The 18,259-nt window shown below is 34.7% G+C and overlaps 1 protein-coding gene across 2 annotated transcripts in view; it reads left to right on the top strand.

Moving 5' to 3' along the window:
- Window positions 1-7,749, top strand: part of PKHD1L1 (PKHD1 like 1) — a 168,776-nt gene extending 161,027 nt beyond the window's left edge. For both annotated transcript variants that reach the window (XM_074266929.1, XM_074266920.1), the window contains exons 75-78: window positions 268-414; window positions 496-649; window positions 5,354-5,572; window positions 7,381-7,749. In XM_074266929.1, coding sequence (XP_074123030.1) covers window positions 268-414; window positions 496-649; window positions 5,354-5,572; window positions 7,381-7,406 — 546 coding nt within the window. In that variant the 3' untranslated portion in view covers window positions 7,407-7,749. The remainder of the gene's footprint in view (window positions 1-267; window positions 415-495; window positions 650-5,353; window positions 5,573-7,380) is intronic.
- Window positions 7,750-18,259: the final 10,510 nt, after the last annotated feature.

Genomic DNA, 18,259 nt, shown 5'->3' with positions numbered 1-18,259 from the left:
AATAAAGATAATATCTTTTCATTGAAATATATATTGATGAAAAATTATTTTAAATAACAAAGATTATCATGAATTGTCTTTTTACTTTTTCATATTTGTAAAAATTATGATCAAAATAATGCCACCATATTGAGCATATATTTTTATTAACAATTTTATTAACAATCTATGAATATTAGGGTACTAATGTTACTAGGATAAAATGAATTTACTACTACATGTTATGAATACACTTAAAATGCAATTATTATTCATATCTATTTTCAGGTGACTGCACAGCCTGTGGAAAGGTCTGCATTTCCAATCAATCACCTGGCCTTCGTGTCTTCCCTTTCTGTGATTACTCAGCCAGTAGCAGGGCTACCAGGACATCTATTTTCTCAGCAGCCTTCAATTAAAGCAATAGATTCTGATGTAAGTGCTATCTCAAAGCTATGTTATAGCAATCAGTCATAAGTCATATGTAGATATTGTTGAATTTTTTCCTGTCTTTAGGGTAACTGTGTATGTGTTGGAATTACTTCATTGACCCTCAAGGCCATTCTCAAAGATGCCAACAATAATCAAGTCAGTGGCCTTAGTGGAAATACAACAGTTCCTTTTAGCAGTTGTTGGGCCAACTACACAGACCTGACTCTTATCAGAACAGGTAAGTGTAATGTTTTGGATCTATAAAGACATACAAAAATGACATGGATACTTCTGTTTTGATGAATTATACAGCATTTTGAACCACAGCTTCTAGAAACCTAATGTAACTGTGGTCTCAAATTACAGTATAGTCCCAAGTAATGCTGATACTTCTAGTAACAACCTTTATAAAAATATGGAGTAACAAAACAAAGTTTAAGCATTTCCTTTTACTAATAAAATTATATTAATACAAAAAAGTTCACATCTATGGAGTAATTTCCTTTTTTGGAAGATTAAGGCTTTCTATAGCAATTTAATCCATTTTTAAGAAAACTATTCATCTACAGACTGAAACATATTATTTTTTATATTCTTTATTTTTTTATCTTGGTTTGCTTTCTTTCATAAAATGACTAATATGGAAATAAATTTTACATGTTTATACATATATATAATCTATGTCAGATTGCTTATCTCAGAGAAGAGGGAGGGAAGAAAGCATAGAATTTAAAACTTAAAACTTTTTAAAAGATGTTTAAAATTATTTTACATGTAATTGGGGGAAAATAAAATAGCATTAAAAATAGAAAATATATTCTTCAAATATATTTTCCTGATTCTTTTTGGCCACATGGTATTTGCAACATTCTTTATCATGTTCAAATACAGGTAGTAAGAAATTCCAGACAGACAGAGAACAGGGCGTATATTATATCAATATTATTAAAAAATGAATTCCTCTACTTAAAAATTTCCTGAATAACTTAAATTATTTCCCCCAAAAGTTGTATTCCAAATTCTCAATGTAATAGCAAGAGGACTCATGCTCTAACAATATAGAAATGTTTTGAATATTAGACCTATGATTGATTAAATACATATAGTGTATACTTTATACATATAGTATATAAATACATATGTTATCTAATACCCAGTCTAAATGAAGATACATTCATCACCAGAAGACTGACTGATGATCAGATGATTTCAAATTTTCCTCTCTAAGTTTTTAGATTCTTCTGGTTCTCTTACCTGTCTGATCTCTTCTTTTGTTTCCTTTAATGGCTCTTCATCCAAGTAATGTCCCCTTGCTATCCTGGTCTGCTTTCTGGTCTTTACCCAGTGAGAGCTCCTGTTACGCTGTGACCATAAGTACTACTGCTGCTCTCAGTCCTATGATTGGTTTCTGCTTCATTAAATTGACCAAAGACAAGTACTCTGCTCTGAAACTATGATCCAGAAATGCATATAGGCAACAGAGGTGCCAAATAGCACCCAGTTCTGCACCTGGAGTGAGCAGAAGATTCTTTCTGACCAGTTATCCAACTGTCTTACCATTTCTGTACTGAGAGCTCCAGAGCCTTCAAAGCCCACTGCTGGTGCTAAAGCTTTGTGCACTCCTGGGAGTCCCCCACCCTATATCATAGATTCTCCTAATGACCTCCTATGTTGTCTCAGGCTAGAAAAATGTCTCACTCTGATCTCTTGTTGACTCTGTCACTCCAAATTTGATTTGAGTTGTTATTTTAGAGAGTTTAGAGTGGAACGTTGAGAGGAGGAGGAGGAGCAATGAGACAAATCTATCAACATTTTTATGTCACATGTTCCAAAGTAATGTTGGCAGAACTTCCACATTTGGATGTTACCATCTCAGTTTTCAATATGCTATGTAAGGAAGAATGGTCATAGTACATAAGAAAGTGACATTTTGAAGACTGCTTAGAACTGAGTAGACATGAATAAAGTCTTTACCAGAGGCTATAGATTTAAAGGCATATACAGATCAATTTTCAACATATATCAAAGAATAGAATGAAAATGATTACAAACTATGTTTTTAGGGAACCAGGAAAACACTTGTGACTTTTAAACCGTTTGCTTTCTCTTCTTTATAGAATTTTTATGAGAATAGTTTAATCAGGCTTCAAATATATCCTTTAAGAAAATATAAAAAGGAAAGAGGCGAGAATTTACAATCAATTTTCTTTGGTAGACTATACTATTAGAAACAACTGAATGAAAGACATTGAGTATATCTGATCAACAACTGCAAAAATGCTTTCCAAAAAAGAATAACTTTCCTCAAACAAAATATCTGCCAAAAATGATTTAAAATTAAATAAAACTGATGAGTACAATATTCAGTATTGCCATAAAATAAGGTTATAAATAGAGTCACACAGTCACCAAATATCTTTGCTAGTGTTACGGAAGATGTATTTCAGGAAGCTTAATTGAAGGAAATTCTTTAATGGTGGCAATATTTTCCAAATGTTCTATTCTAAAACAACATTGTACTAATTTCATTAAACTCTTGCATGCTATAAATCCTCCTTAGTGAAATCCACAGCAGATCAAAAGTGAATGTTCTACCCATCATCTGTAGGCCTTTAAGATTTGTTAAATACTTCCAATTCATTATCTCATTTTATCCTTACAATTGTTTGTGATATTAAATTAGGCCTATATTATAAAGAAAGAACCACTCAGATTAAATGATTTGGCCCAAATTTTACAGCTATGTATCAGGGACATAGATCTTGCTAACTCTAAGACCAACATTCTTCATATTGTGCTACAAGATCTTTCATGCAAAGGCAAAGATATAATACATAATACATATATAATACATAAGCCTCCCCCCCAAAAAAAAAAAAGATAAAATAGATCTACAGGGGTTAATTATATAGTTTATATATTTAACATAAATGTGCGTATATAAATAGCTTACAAAAACTTACAATTGCCTTTTACCATTCCCTTTTGCCTTTTTTCTCAAGAGATTCTACTGTTAAAATGAGTAATGGGAACAGGAAATTATTAATTCTACAACAGTAAATCTTAGAGGAATATTTATCTCAAAAGCTAACATAGTATACTAAAAAGAGTGTTCGATTTGCTGGTCAGAAAACCTGAGTTTGAATCCTAACACTTCCAGTTATTAGATGTTATGACCTTAAGCAAGAGACCTCTCTAAATTTGCTTCCTCCTCTCTTAAAATGAAATGATTAGTGATATTCCATCCAGTTTGATAGTCAAGAGTCAATAAGTATTTATTAAGTGAATTCTATATGCTGGGCACTACTAAGTATTGGGAATACAAAAAAGTTAAAGTCAGTCTCTGCTCCGAAGGCACTAATAATTTAATAAGGGAGACAACAAGCAAAGAAATATGCACGTATAAGTTAGATACATGGTAAATACTAATTAAGACAGATTGGGAAAGGTTTTTTTTGTAGAACATGAGATTTAGTTGAGACTTAAAGAAAGTTAGGAAAACCTATAAAGGGCTGAACCTGAGATGTACTTGAATAGCCAAGCACTTGAGGCTAATTACCAATTGGGCAATACTCTATTAGCATAAGCTAATAGAATGACCTGACCCATGATCCTGTGCTGGCTTGATCTGTGGGTGTAAACAGTGAATGAAAAGAAGCATCTGAGGGTGGAATATGACAAGTGAGAATCACTCTTTGGCGGTGGAGAGAGAGAGAAAGAAGGTGTGGAGAATCCTGTATCTATTCCCCTGACTGTGACCCCAAAAGACCAAGAATAAAGACTTTTGCTTATCCTGACTCTGGCTGATTCTAAGGTATCCAGGGTGCTAACTTGGTTTTCACAAAACCAACAGGCAGGGATAAAGTAGGAGAGCATTCCATAGCCATTCCCTACCTAATTAGAACTTCAAATGATGTTGATATTTAATAAAATCACACTTAAAATTGCTATATATGTAAACATTATAACATTTTGCCATATCAGTAACTAGTTTGATCATGTTAGAGATAAGTTGGTATGAAATACATGAAAAAAAATTCCAAATAGCAAACATGAAGGAATATTTCGCCTGAACCTTACCTTAATCTGGTCTTCCAAATATATATATATATATATATATATATATATATATATATATATATATATATATATATATATATATATATATATATATATATATATACATGCATACATATAACTATAAACAACTTCCAAGTAAAGTTTGCTATGAATTGCAACGGTGCTAGAAAGTCATCAGAACAGTACCTCTTCAAGCTAACTGTTGTGAAATACATTGTTATTATTTGCCAAAATCCAATGACGTCAAGATCTGACCTTGTTTTTCCCTAAAATAGCAAGAACAATAAGGACTCAATAGAAATTATAAATGGTTAACTACTGACTTTGTTATGTAGTCCCTGCTAAATAGTAGCTGCTTAATAAATATTGATTTGATTGATTATATAAAAATAAAAATCTAATCTTGAGATACTTTTTATAGGAAGTATTTCCTATGTACTCTTGATTTTAGTGTCTTCCCTTGTTAATTATTTTCTGTATGTAGTTTTTTATATATGTTTTGAATGCTGTAGATTATAAACTCCTTGCAGGCATAGTAAGCCTTACTAAATGTTGGTTGATTGATTGATTAATAAAAATGAAGTTTATCAACGTTTCATAGCTTGGATTTATTTGGTTTTGATTAAAGAATAGTAGTGGGGAAAGAAGGGGAGGTAGATTCTATGGAGACAAAAATCTTTTATCTCTTGAAAAGTGGAATATGTATTTTAAAAATTTGGAATTTCATAATCATTAATAAGATGGCAGTTCCAAGAACCCTTTTATACACAGTCAATGGAAATGACTAAGAGTTCAGTGGATGGGGAGGGGGACAGGGTAAGAGGGGAAGTTAGAGAAACCTAGTCATGATTTTGTCTTACAGGGAAAAATTATAAGATTGAATTTGTATTGAATGATGTCCGAGTGGAATCAAGGTCTTTCAGCTTGCCAGTACAATCCAGCCCCAGCAGCAGTGACAGTAAATCATTAAATATGGACTCAACTGCTCAGAAAGTCACCATTGTAGTTGGATGTCTATTAGGGGGAAGACTACTCTTAGAAATATTTATGACTGCTATTTTGATTCTGAAGGGATTCATAGGTAAGTTTTTTTTCTCTTACAAATTATTTCATGTACTATAGATTGCAAGGAACCTTTTTTAAAAAATGAATGACAAAAAAAAACATTGAACATTTACTATGTGTCCTTGTCCAGAAACACACTAATCCCTAGGAATGAATTTGGCAGTGGTGAGGGATAGGATACAGAGAAGTAAATATATTCCCTAGTAACAGTTTCACTAGGAAGACAAGATATATATGTGAAATTTTAAATACCAATTGAAAACAGTGACAATATGTTATATACACCAAAGTACCATAGGAGTTTAGCAGAGAATGTCATTATGTGAGGTAGAATACTTAATGAAGACCAAGAGGAAATGGCATTTCAGATATAGAATATAATATGGATAAAGATATAGAAATGGGAATAACTTAGATATGTTTGTAGTACAATAGAAATAGACATAATTTTTAACTAAGAAGTAATAGGAATTAAAGTTGGAAAAGTACTTTAGGGTAAGGTTCTAGAAGGCCTTGAATGCCAGGCTAAGGGTTTTGAGCCTTTGAATATCAGGGAGCCATTAGAGAGAGTTTTTTAGGTAGAGACAGACAAATGGAAAGTAATGATTAATGGATACTAATCTGGAGTAGTATGCATAATTAGAGGACTAAGAAAAGATGAGGAAATTTAGTAACAAGTCTATGACAGCAACTTTCATACATTACTTACCATACAACTTCAGACATAATTTACCAGGACAGAAGAAGAAAATGAGTCAAGGGTGATTTCAAATTTTCCAGTTTCACAGGAAAATAGTTCTTCTTTTGGCAAAAATATGAAAATCAGGAGAATTTGTATGAGTGTAGCAGTTATTCTCAATGTGGAAAGTATAGAACTTTTTAAGTATTAAAACATGTGACACATATCTAATACTGACATAGTGAAACTGTCTTAGAATCCTTTGTTTCATGCACACTTTGCATTGGTAACTAATATATATTTAGCATTTTAGATCACACTTTAAGGTTTGCAAAGTGCTTTCCAAATATTATCTAATTTCATTCTTTCAATGACCCTGGAAGATTATCATGATTATCTCCATTTCATATATGATGAAATTGAGGCAGATAAAAGATAAGTAACTTGCTCAGAGTCAAGTGTCTTACCTAGTGTGGGAGGTTACATTTGAAATCAAGTCTTTCTGACTCTATGTCTAGCACTCTATCAACTGCAACATTCAGCTGCACAGTATGATCTCAACACCACATTTCAACTTGCTGAGCAGCATTCTGAGCTACTGTTAAAATGGGTTATATCTTTAGTTCCTCCACTATTCATTTTATATATTACTTCATTTTTGAAGGGACTTAAATTTGTTCTTTCTAAAGACATGTCAATTGCTATAAAATATTATCTAAATGTTGGTGATTGATTTAGCTTCCAGCCTGTAAGTTAAGTAATTGCTATTGTGGTGTTCACCTAAATGATTTGCTATTACTCATTATTGTAAAAATTACATATTGTAAAAATAACAAATAATTACAATCCATGTTCTCTAGGATTTTATATGTTAGATCACAAGATTTTAGTTTTAAGAAGATTTTTAATTCTATCTAAATGAAAAGAAAGAAGTTAATGTAACTCAAGAAAAGTGAGCATTGAAATTCCTAAGTACCTCCTATATACATAAAACAAACATGATGCTTTCTAATTGTACATTTTTATTGGTCTTTATCATAGTATTATTTCATAATAAACTATAACTATATTGTTAGCATAACTTAAATTGTTGCAGACTGAAACTAAGACAGATGTTAAATCACATTTGAATCATTATATTACAGATAAAATCAGTGAAGTATTACAATGAAGAGCATGCTGAAAATCTGAGATATGCAAGAAGCTACATAATAATGAACTATTTGGCAGAGAAAAAGACAACAGTTTTTTTTTTTTAATGTTCAAGTCATTTACCTATGTAATATTGAAAAGATGTAAAAATCATCATTTACCTTCAAAATAATCATAGTGTCATAGGATTTAGAGCTGGAAAGGACATTAAAGATCATTAAACTTCTATAATGTAGCAATCCAAGGATGAAATGTACAACTATCCTTTTTGTTCTATATATTATTTTATACTATAATTTTAAAATTTGGAGGAATCTGATTTGGACCTGAATATAGAACTTTTCAAATTCTTGTTCCAAAAAGTCATGGAGTCATTATAAATCAATCTAATATAGTAGGTTATCAAATATTCACTTGAACCATCCTTTCTGCATGTTAGTCATGTTTCAGTTTAACTTCGTTGGATCAAATTGGAAGCAAGCTAAAGTGGTCATCCGTGGAGGAGCTATACACGGCTAATAATAACAATAATTTATATAGAATCTTATTCGACAATTCCAAATTCCAAAAACGTTTCTGCAACATACTATCATTGCATTTGCTATTGCCAGTCTCTCCTAATTCCCAGGGCTTCAGAGAAATCTCTGGTAAGTATTTATATCAAGCTTGCCTCTTTCTAAGGTCGTCAGAGACCCTCTGGCTGCTATCTAGCAGAAACGCAGTTGGAAAACAACAGAGTACTCAAGAGTGGTTGCAGGCAAGTTTAGGAACTTTATTCATGTGGGTTACATTCTACTATATGACCTTCTGTACTCTCTTAGTTCCTTCTCTTAGCAGAGCTCCAGGTAGAAAGGGTCAAGCTCCTCCCCCCCTGAGCTTATATTGGGTCCATGAGGTCACAGGCACAGCCAATCAGAGAGGGAGGCACTTCCTGTTCCTGACACAACTTCAGAGTGGTCAAAGTTCCCACCCACAAAGGTGGTCCCTATTTACTCATAGCCAGTCACATCCCAGTATGTCAAAACTTACTTCCTGATTGATGAGATTACGGAGTATCATGCTCAAGGAGGTAGGATGCAACAGACCAAGGTATGAGAGTGAGAACTAGGCTCAACAGTTGCCATAACCAAACATGGGTAATATGATATTTAGCCCATTCAATAGCAGTATGCTTAAGGAGATAAGATACCAAAGAGGCAGGATGTCAGTGAGATAGGATGTCACCGTGGTAGAATGTCACAATTCTGTTAGTTACAGTTGTATACATCAAGGTGTCAGTGAGGTAGGTTATCAATGAGGTAGGATGAAAAACATAGAAAAAGATGTACACAAGCAAAGTCATGTCCTGTAACATTTCCTCAGTAACTTTGGCAGGTGGGCATGTTGGTTTTTCATCCACTAATTTAGAGGCATATTTATAAGTGGAAAAACAGGGCAAAGCCTCTCCCTAGGCCACCAGATGAACATTGAGTAGCCATGGGAAAAGCACACAAGCCTACTGTCCATTTAACTGTCTATGTGTATTGCACATCACTCAGGACAGTCCATTTCATCTGCTACACTGTGATGTGCAATACACATAGACAGTTAAATGGACAGTAGGCTTGTGTGCTTTTTCCATGGCTACTCAATGTTCATCTGGTGGCCTAGGGAGAGGCTTTGCCCTGTTTTTCCACTTATAAATATGCCTCTAAATTAGTGGATGAAAAACCAACATGCCCACCTGCCAAAGTTACTGAGGAAATGTTACAGGACATGACTTTGCTTGTGTACATCTTTTTCTATGTTTTTCATCACTCAGGACAGTCCATTTCATCTGCTACACTGAAGCTGTGTCTGCTGTCTCTGGTTTCACAGTCAGGAGGGACATGGCTGCCATCAGTGTCTGGAGGGCTGCTAACATCTGGCTGGTCCCTCTGGGCCATCGTCTGGTCCTTCTCTTCTTGGTTCCCCAGATATTTCTGGTGGGGATTCACTCCTCTGCTGTTGGGTCTGCATCTGGAATGACAAGAGCATATCCAGGACCCCAAACCTTGACTCAACCTGGGCCTTTCCAAATGCCATCTAAGCCCCTCCACATTACTTTGGAGAGAGGGCTCTTGTTCTTGATGGCCAGTTGGTTAGCTATGCTTTCTACATGTGCCAGAAGCACATTGCTGGGTTAAGATCCAAGGAATGTGAAAATTGTAAGTAATTATATGTATATATCAGTGCATCTAAGCAGGCCTGCGTGAGTCAGGTGGAGGGTCTTGTAAATCCCAATACTCCTTTTTCTTGCTTAGACAGGAGCATCCTGAGACTATGATTAGCCAATGGCTTGGTCTGTGGAATGGGAAATGCCAAATTCAGTGCAAAAGGACCTAAAATCAGAAGATGTATAAGCTGGTCCATTATCTATCTGAAGAGCATGTGGAACTCCTGCAATGGAGAAGTGTTAACTCCCCGCTGCTTATCTCAGTGGGGGTCAACTGGTTTCTTACCTTCCTCAGGTCTTCAGCCGTCTTTGGCTCTAATTATCTCAATTAGAGAGCTACCTCTTTAGAGGTTCCCCTCAGAATACCCAAGTCACTCAAGTATGTGGCAGTAGGTCTTTATTCTATACTTTACATAGTGTTCCCTGACGTTCCCTCTAGCATTCCCTTTCCTCTCCCTCGGAGTTCCCCCCTCCGGAGTTCCCTCCTTTCTAGAGTTCCCTCTCCCTCCAGCAATCCTTTATGTCACTAACCACCATATGATATTCTTTAGGAACCATATTAGGAGATGGGAGGCCTGGTTGTAAGGCTTCCATGGGGTTGCATGGCAGCATTCACAGCTCTCAAATCAATTAACATGCAACACACTTTGTTCTTTTTTCTAATTACAAAAACAGTTGAGTTATAAGCACTAAAGGAAGGCTCAATATGACCCAATTTCTCTTGTTCCATAATGATGGATTTTAAGGCAGTGAGTTTTTCATTTGAGAGGGACCATTGGTCCACCCATATTGGATGGTCATGTTTCAATCTCAAGGGTGGCACTGCCAGGACTTTCTCAGTGGCCCTATTAGTTTTCCTTAATGTGTCATGTTGTCCAAAGGGCTTTCAGTAAATCACTTCCCCACAAAGAGGTTCTGAGCCCTGTGATGAGAAGAGGCCTAAAAACATTTTTCTGATTTTCAAATTCCCAATGAAGTATTCTACTAAATTGAGAAGCATGTTGCATTCCACCTACTCCACTAACCGTTACTGTTTGAGTTTGAAGCAGCCATTCAGGAGGTCAATCAATTTTTGTTTATAACAAATATATCAGCTTTGTATCAATCATTCCTAGGAATGGCCTATTTTCTGTATAAATAGTATATATGGGTTTTTCTTGACCAATCATTTCAGTAAAATTCACCTCACCAAAACAATGTAATGGGAGTGCTTTGGCAATTGGATGATCTCCCTTTAAGTTCACAGAACATGGGTGAGGATTGGTAACCAAGATAAAAGGTTCCATATGTTTTATTATCATAGTATGTACAATCACAGGTGCATAGTCTGAAAGTCTGATTACTAATCTGTCTCCAGCCTTGGGTTGTACCTCAACATGTGCAGTGGTCCTTGGGTTAATGTTAAAATCCTCAACTGCATTCACCAAGTGTTGTCCATATTACTCATCAAGTCCTGATAATTTTCTTTGAACCCTGTAGTGGGTAGGTCCCTGATTTATCTAGTATGTATTTGGGGTCCTCGTGGGACCCCCTCGCCAGTTTCCCTGAACCGTAGTATTATTTCTCTTCCTGGACCTACAAAATTTTGCCATATGGCCTATCTTGCCACAAGCAAAGCAAAAGAATTTTCCATCCCTTATTGGCTGCTTATGACATTGGACTTGGAAATGTCCTTTTCTGCCACAGTTGTAATATTTCTTTCCTTCATCCTTCCTGTCCATCCCCTATGTGATTCTCTGAACTATAGCTGAGGCCACTGCCTCTGCATTAACAGCCTCATAATCTGCTTCATTACATTTATCTATAATTTCAGCAATAGGATTTTCTTTAGAAAGCCAGCCATTATATGGCTGAACACCTTATTCATTCCCTCTTTTAACAGTTGCCTAAAAAAAGGTCAGAAGTTCTACAGGAAAAACAGCTGGTCTTTGCAAAGCAGTCTCCTGTCTCTTCCTCTGGCTCAGCCTATAGGCAGAGTTCTTGCTTTCCTCTGCTCTAAAATAATCCTTTCTCTGTTCTCTGCCTCAGTTTTTAGCTGGAGCTGTTGCACTTCTTGTTCTAATTGCTGTAATCTAGCCTTTGCTCTGCCTCCAGATTCTGCTCCAAGGTGAAGTTTCTGCATCTTTTGTTCTATCGGTTTAATACCCTCATCCTTCCTCTCTTGCTGAGCTATATTTAAAGGGTGTGAGAGGTAATTTTCTTTATTATCTTGGTGTGGGAGGTAATTTTCTTTACTATCTTGATCACCTGAGGGCACATATCCCTGTAGGCCTTCTAATGAGGGATATATACTTTTTGGAGTTAGGGAGCTCTCCTGCTTTTCCTTTTCTTCAGGGTATTTTTTGTTAAAGAATCACCTATTCAATTTTCTAACTCATAAGCTTACTCTGTATTTACAACTATGCTCTTGGGTATGGTCACAGTTTGACCCATAATGTTTCTCTACCTTCTCTTCTGGACACAGAACTGTTGTGTCTTTTTGAATATTCATTTTTGATTATTAATTAATATTTTGAGGCCTGACAATCTCCTGTGTGAACCCTAACGTCTGGGAACCACATGCAACATACTGTCATTTCATTTGCTATTGCCAGTCTCTCCTAATTCCCAGGGCTTTAGAGAAATCTCTGAATCAAGCTTACTCTTTCCAGGTCATCAGAGATTCCCTGGCTGTTATCTTGTAGAGACGCAGTTAGAACACAGCAGAGCACTGGAGAGTGGTTGTGGGCAAGCTCAGGAACTTTATTCATGTGGGTTACATCCTACTCTATGACCTCCTGCACTCTCTTAGTTCCTTTTCTTAGCAGAGCCCCAGGTGGAAAGGGTTGAGCTCTTCCCCTACTGAGCTTATATTGGGTCCATGAAGTCACAGGCACAGCCAATCAGAGATGGAGACATTTCCCGTTCCTGACACAACTTCAGAGTATTTAGGGTTCTCCCTGGAGTGGTTGGAGCTCCCTATTTACTCATAGCCAATCATGTCCAGGGATCTGAAAGCTTACATCCTGTTTGCACTGCCCTGACCTTTCTTTGACCCTAACATGTTTACTTCTGGTTGAAGAGCTATAGTTAATGGGACATCAGTCATGCTTATGGTAAATGGGGGTGATATTCATATGAATTACCTTGTTCATTTAAATCCAATTGAATATCTTCAGAATTTTCCATCACTGCCTCCTAGTTTTCAAAGAAGCATCATTCTGGCAAGTAGCCCCTCTATCACTTAAGCTCTGTTCCCAGGATGATACCTCTCCCTATCCCAGCATTGTCTCCTAGTTTTACTCTAGCTATTATTAGCACACTTAAGTAGAATGTGTAGATTGAATATTTAACAAAGAAAAAGTTTTATATCTGACTTCTAAGAGCCAAGAATTATGTTTATAGATGAATCTGAATAATCTGGTGAGGAATAATGAGTTATGGAACACAGGTATCAATCTCTGCTTCCATCAGTGTAGTAGTGTGTATAGTGTGGGGTTTCACCTATATATGTGTGTGTAAACACATACTCACTACACATGTATACATATACACACATATATTTTAATTTCTTTTATAGCACATCAACACCAGAGATTCTCCCCAACATTTGATTTCAAAAACACTGATATAGCTAAACAGAACAAATCCCATGGGTAAGAAAAGGAAGTTAACATTTAGAGGACATTAATTTAAGGCCCCAAGAAGCTTCCCTTCCAAAAAATATTTCTCCCATTCTGTATATCATATTTCACCATTAAAGAGACATTGCTTTGAACTTCTTCAAGCCTCTTCTTTGAAAATGTACATAACCTCAGGAGGGCTAATTCATAGTTATCATTTAGTGTGAGTTATTTTATCAGATTTCTTTTCTTGTGGAGAGCCCAAAGTAATAAAAATGTTAATGATTAGGAAGAGAATGATAATGTTGCAAATACTTTACAAGGAAGTCTAACCTTAGATAAAACTAGCAGGAAAAAAAGGACACAGTATTTATTTGAGGTAAAGGTATTTGAATGAAGGCAGGAAATGGTCAGAGAAAATGAAAGTTTGAGGACACTGAGGATAAACTTTACCTTCTTCTTAAAAAATGTTTAAGAATCTTGTTTAAAATGAGAAAGAAACTTAGAGGAACATTTAACCCAATTCTCATTTTACAGATGGGGAAACTGAGGAGAGTGAATGAGATTGAATGTAACAGTAGCAAGATCAGAAAACAAATTGGAATCAGGTTGAAATGAACTACACACTATGAGTGGATCATGTATCATATCTGTTACATGACCAAGATAGAAATTGTTTCTTATTTCAATTCCCACAAATACTGATGACCAAATTTAAAGATGTCTAGAGATACAAAGTAATTTTGTTCTAAAGAGGTTTACTTCATTTCCCTATTCATTTAATTTGTTATTTATTTATAGAAAAAGAATGAGTGACCTCTTCATATCCCTTTGAAAGTGCTGTCCCTATGTGGGTGGATAAAACATAAAACTATAACATCAGCATTTCCTACTTTGTTCAACTACTCTTTCCTACTGTCATACTGTATAGAGCAATTGCTAATATGTTCCAGCTTTAAAAATGTGTTTATTTTATAAAAGAAAATATAATTTATTCTATATAATTTATGTTTATAAATCTAACAATAAACTTTTAAAATAATAAACATATGCTAGATATCTATATTGTTTGGATTATTTATTACAACATTAAAGAAATTATTTGTAATTGCAATCTACTCATTTCATATTTCATATCAAATCTTATTTCATATCAATGAGAATATAGAGCATATCTCAAAAATCTTGGCGCAGTTTTATACTTAAATAACTTAAAATTGCACCGACTTTTGGAATACCTTGTAAAAGTTTTCAAATAATTTCTCAAGAACTGAGTCATAAACTATAATGTATTTACCAAATATTAGACAGAAATAATTGTAGCATCTCAGAGTCTAAAGGGACCATGGGGTCTTCTAATCCAAATCATTATTGAAATGTGAATCATGTCTGCAATATGCAGTTATCTTTTCTTTATTTGAAGGCCTAAAGTGAGATAGCAAATTTACTTTTGGATACCTCTGGTAAAGTATAAGGTGTCCCCCTCATCCCCACTATCCTTTTATTGAAATGTGACAGACTTCTTTATAATTTCCCTACATTGCTTCTACTTCTGCCTTTTGAGACCAAGTAAAATAAGTTTGGTTTCTCTTCCGTATTACTTTTCAGATATTTGAAAACAAAGATCAAGTCATCCTTAAATGAGATCAAATAAGATAATATTTGTAAGATTCTTAGCACACTGTCTGGTTTGTAGTAGGCATATAATAATATGTTTCTTGCCTCCTACATTAATTCTTCTCTTTTTCAGGCTTTGATAAAGTCTCTCAATGCCTGGTTTCCCTACTTTTCACCATCCTGATCACTTCTTACTTAATCCCCATCCTAAAATGTAGGACTCAGACTTTAATACAGAAGACCTATATGAACTGATACAGAGTGAAATGAGTAGAATCAGGAGATCATTGTACAAATGACAGCAATATTGTAGTGACCAATTTTGAAAGATGTAATTATAATATCAAGACAATTATCCAAGACAATTCCAAAGAATCCATAATGAAAAATCATATTCACCTCCAAAGAAATAACTAATAAACTTTGAGTGCAGACTGAAACATACTTTAAAAAAAAAAAAAGAAAGAAAGAAAAAGAAAAGAAATATCTGTCCTACATCTAATATATACTTTGTCTACTAAGTGCCTTTTCTAGAAGGGACTTTATTAAGCTCCTTTAGGAGGAACAAAAGAAATGAATCATATCTAATATATAAGAAATTTCCCATTGGAACTCCAAGGTGGTGGCAATGAGTCAGAAAGGATGAGAAAAAGCCTGACTCTGCTTTTACATTAGGCTTCTCCAGAACTTAACCCAATTTGCATGAGTTCAGAGTTGGAGCCCCTTTCTAGAAGAGTAACAAATCTAGCTTCAAGAAATAGCAATCCACATTCTGACTTTTATTGCTTGTTTCAAAAAATAGCAGAGACTAATAATTCTTTATTCTTGCTATATAGATAGCCCATCTTCTTTTCTGGTGAAACATGTCTTTAGTGATTTCTTTTACATCTGTAATCCTGGCTGCTCTGGCTCCCACTGCCTGAAGGCAAGTTATGTTACATTTCACTTCTCCTTTCAAAGTTTTCTGGTACTGTTAAGGGAGACTGAAGATATCAAAGCTTTCTTCCAATGACTACAGGCCCTTACTCATGGTGTTTTTGTGAATATAAGATGTGTGTCCTAGTTCCATTTGGCCTCTAAAAGCTTAGATTTTATAATGGAATATTTACTTCCAAAATATATTACCAAACATACAAACATACTCTACAGTATGTTGGTGGGGTAAACCCCTCTCTATCACCTTATTCTCTGAGGAGGGGAAGAGACTTTAGGCTTCAGTTTAGTTTGGTTCCCATAGAACAGAATCCCAAGATTTAAATCCAAAACCCTACACAGGCTTGAGGACTAGCCACCCTAGCTTCTGTTCTGAAAAAGGGAAAGTTTAGTTTTGATACATAAAAACCCATCAGAAGATTTTGGAATCATTCGAATGAGTAGTGATGAGACCACTGAACTAAGAAAGTCTGTAATGTAGAAAGAATGGGATGCATGTGAGAGATTTTAGAATGTGGAAATGAAAAAATAGAAACTGATTGAACATGGTAAGCTGACAATAACTTTATAATTGAGAACTTGAGATACTGAAGCATGGTGATGCCTTCAGCAGAAACAGAAAAATTAGAAGAATTAGTAAATTTCAAAGGTTTTAGATATGAGACATTCAAGTAGAGATATTTGGCAGTCAATTGCAAATGCAGAATGGGAGTTTTAATAGAGAGACAAGGACTGGGTATATAGAAATTGGATTCATCTGTACAAAGATAATTAAATCCATGGGAAATTATGAGATTATCCAAAAAAAAAAAAAATGTAAAGGAAAAAAAGGACCTAGAATAAAGCACTAGATTGAAAGAAATGATTAACAACAATATTTTGGGGAAATGCAGAATTCTCCTTTTTTCTGAAGTCCTGATGTTCAGTTGAAGAAGATTACTAAAGATGAAATTGAATTCAGAGCCCCACCCTGTTAGGGTCTTACTAAGTGCTAAATCGGTACTTAACAATTCTCTAGTTCCAGCCTTTATTGGGAGTTTTACTCCTGGGGAGGAGCTTGCATGCTTAGGAGGAACAAGTTCATTGGTTGAAGTAATTTTTCCCAGAAGCCCTTGCGTTATCTCACGCCCATTCTCTGGGAGGATAAAAGAGGACAGCACGCGAAAGATAGAGAGTCTTGTTTGGACCAGACTTGAGGCGACTCTCTGGAGGAAGAAGGCTCTCTTCTAGACCAGAGAGCAATCGGCAATTTCTGGAGACAACAGCATGTTACACCACCCATGTGAGGAAACCATTGTCCTCAACTCAGGTTTGGATAAGGATAAATTCTTTTAATAGATTGCCCAAAAGTAGGGATAACTTAAGAAATAAAAGACATAAGGAAAGAGCAGGTCCAATCCCTCACTGTAATATTCATTCTTTAATTAATTGTTGACCAATCAGAGTTGATTGCCACCCTCAGAAATACCCTTCTTCCAATGAACATAAATTTGTGAACACACTACCATGATTATCTTTATTCTCAGAGAGATGGCTAACTGATTCTCTTATTAATAAAAATGCTAGCATTATTAATAAAATGATTAAATTACCCAGAAATTACATGTTTTGAATCTTTTTAAAAACAAGAGGATGAGATGGAACATTATTGATTAGCCTACAAAGGAGAAGCTATGTCAGTTTAGCTTTAAATTAATAATATTTATAAATCACATGTCATATCATCATGTGATTTCAGTGAATACATTAAAGGCATCATCACTAAGGAAAAAAAACCTTCAAAGTTACATTTTTTCTTCTACTGAGTTATATATTTTTAAAAATATAAATATTTGGTTATATGAATTTAAAAAGCTTTTGCATGAACAAAGCTAATACAACTAGAGCAAAAAGGAAAACAGCCTCTAACAAATACCTCTGATAAGGGTCTCATATCCAAGATATATAGTCCATTAATAGAAATATATAAAACTAAAGATTAGTAACCAAAGGATAAGTTTTTAGAGGATATGAGGAAAAATCTCAAAAGAAGAATTTAAAACTATTAGTAAACATATTATGACAATGCTCAAATCACTAATCAGAGAAGTGCAAAACAAAACAACTATAAGTAGTTTTTTAAATCACACCCAGCAAATTAGCAATAATTGTATATGGGAATAGTTGGAGTGAAAACAGAAAGACACTAATGTATCGTTGATGGAGTTGTGAATTGATCCAAACATTCTAGAAACATTCTACAATTTTAAATAATGCAGAGAGTGACTAAAATATCCATATTTTTTGACCCAAAAATTGTACTGTTAGCATACGTTATAAGGAGGTCAATCAAAAAAAAAAGTTGCCATATACACTCAAATATTTATAACAGGACTCTAGAAGCAAAATTATGGAAATAAACATATGTCCATCAAATGGAAAATGGCTAAACAACTTATGATATATGAATATAATGATATATTGTGCTATAAGAAAAAATAGAGAGAGGATAGGAAGATATAAATGAATAGATACCAAGTGAGGTAA

This window comes from Sminthopsis crassicaudata, chromosome 1 (genome assembly GCF_048593235.1).
Source record: "Sminthopsis crassicaudata isolate SCR6 chromosome 1, ASM4859323v1, whole genome shotgun sequence".
Classification (NCBI taxonomy): domain Eukaryota; kingdom Metazoa; phylum Chordata; class Mammalia; order Dasyuromorphia; family Dasyuridae; genus Sminthopsis; species Sminthopsis crassicaudata.
This window is presented reverse-complemented; position numbering and strand designations above follow the sequence as displayed.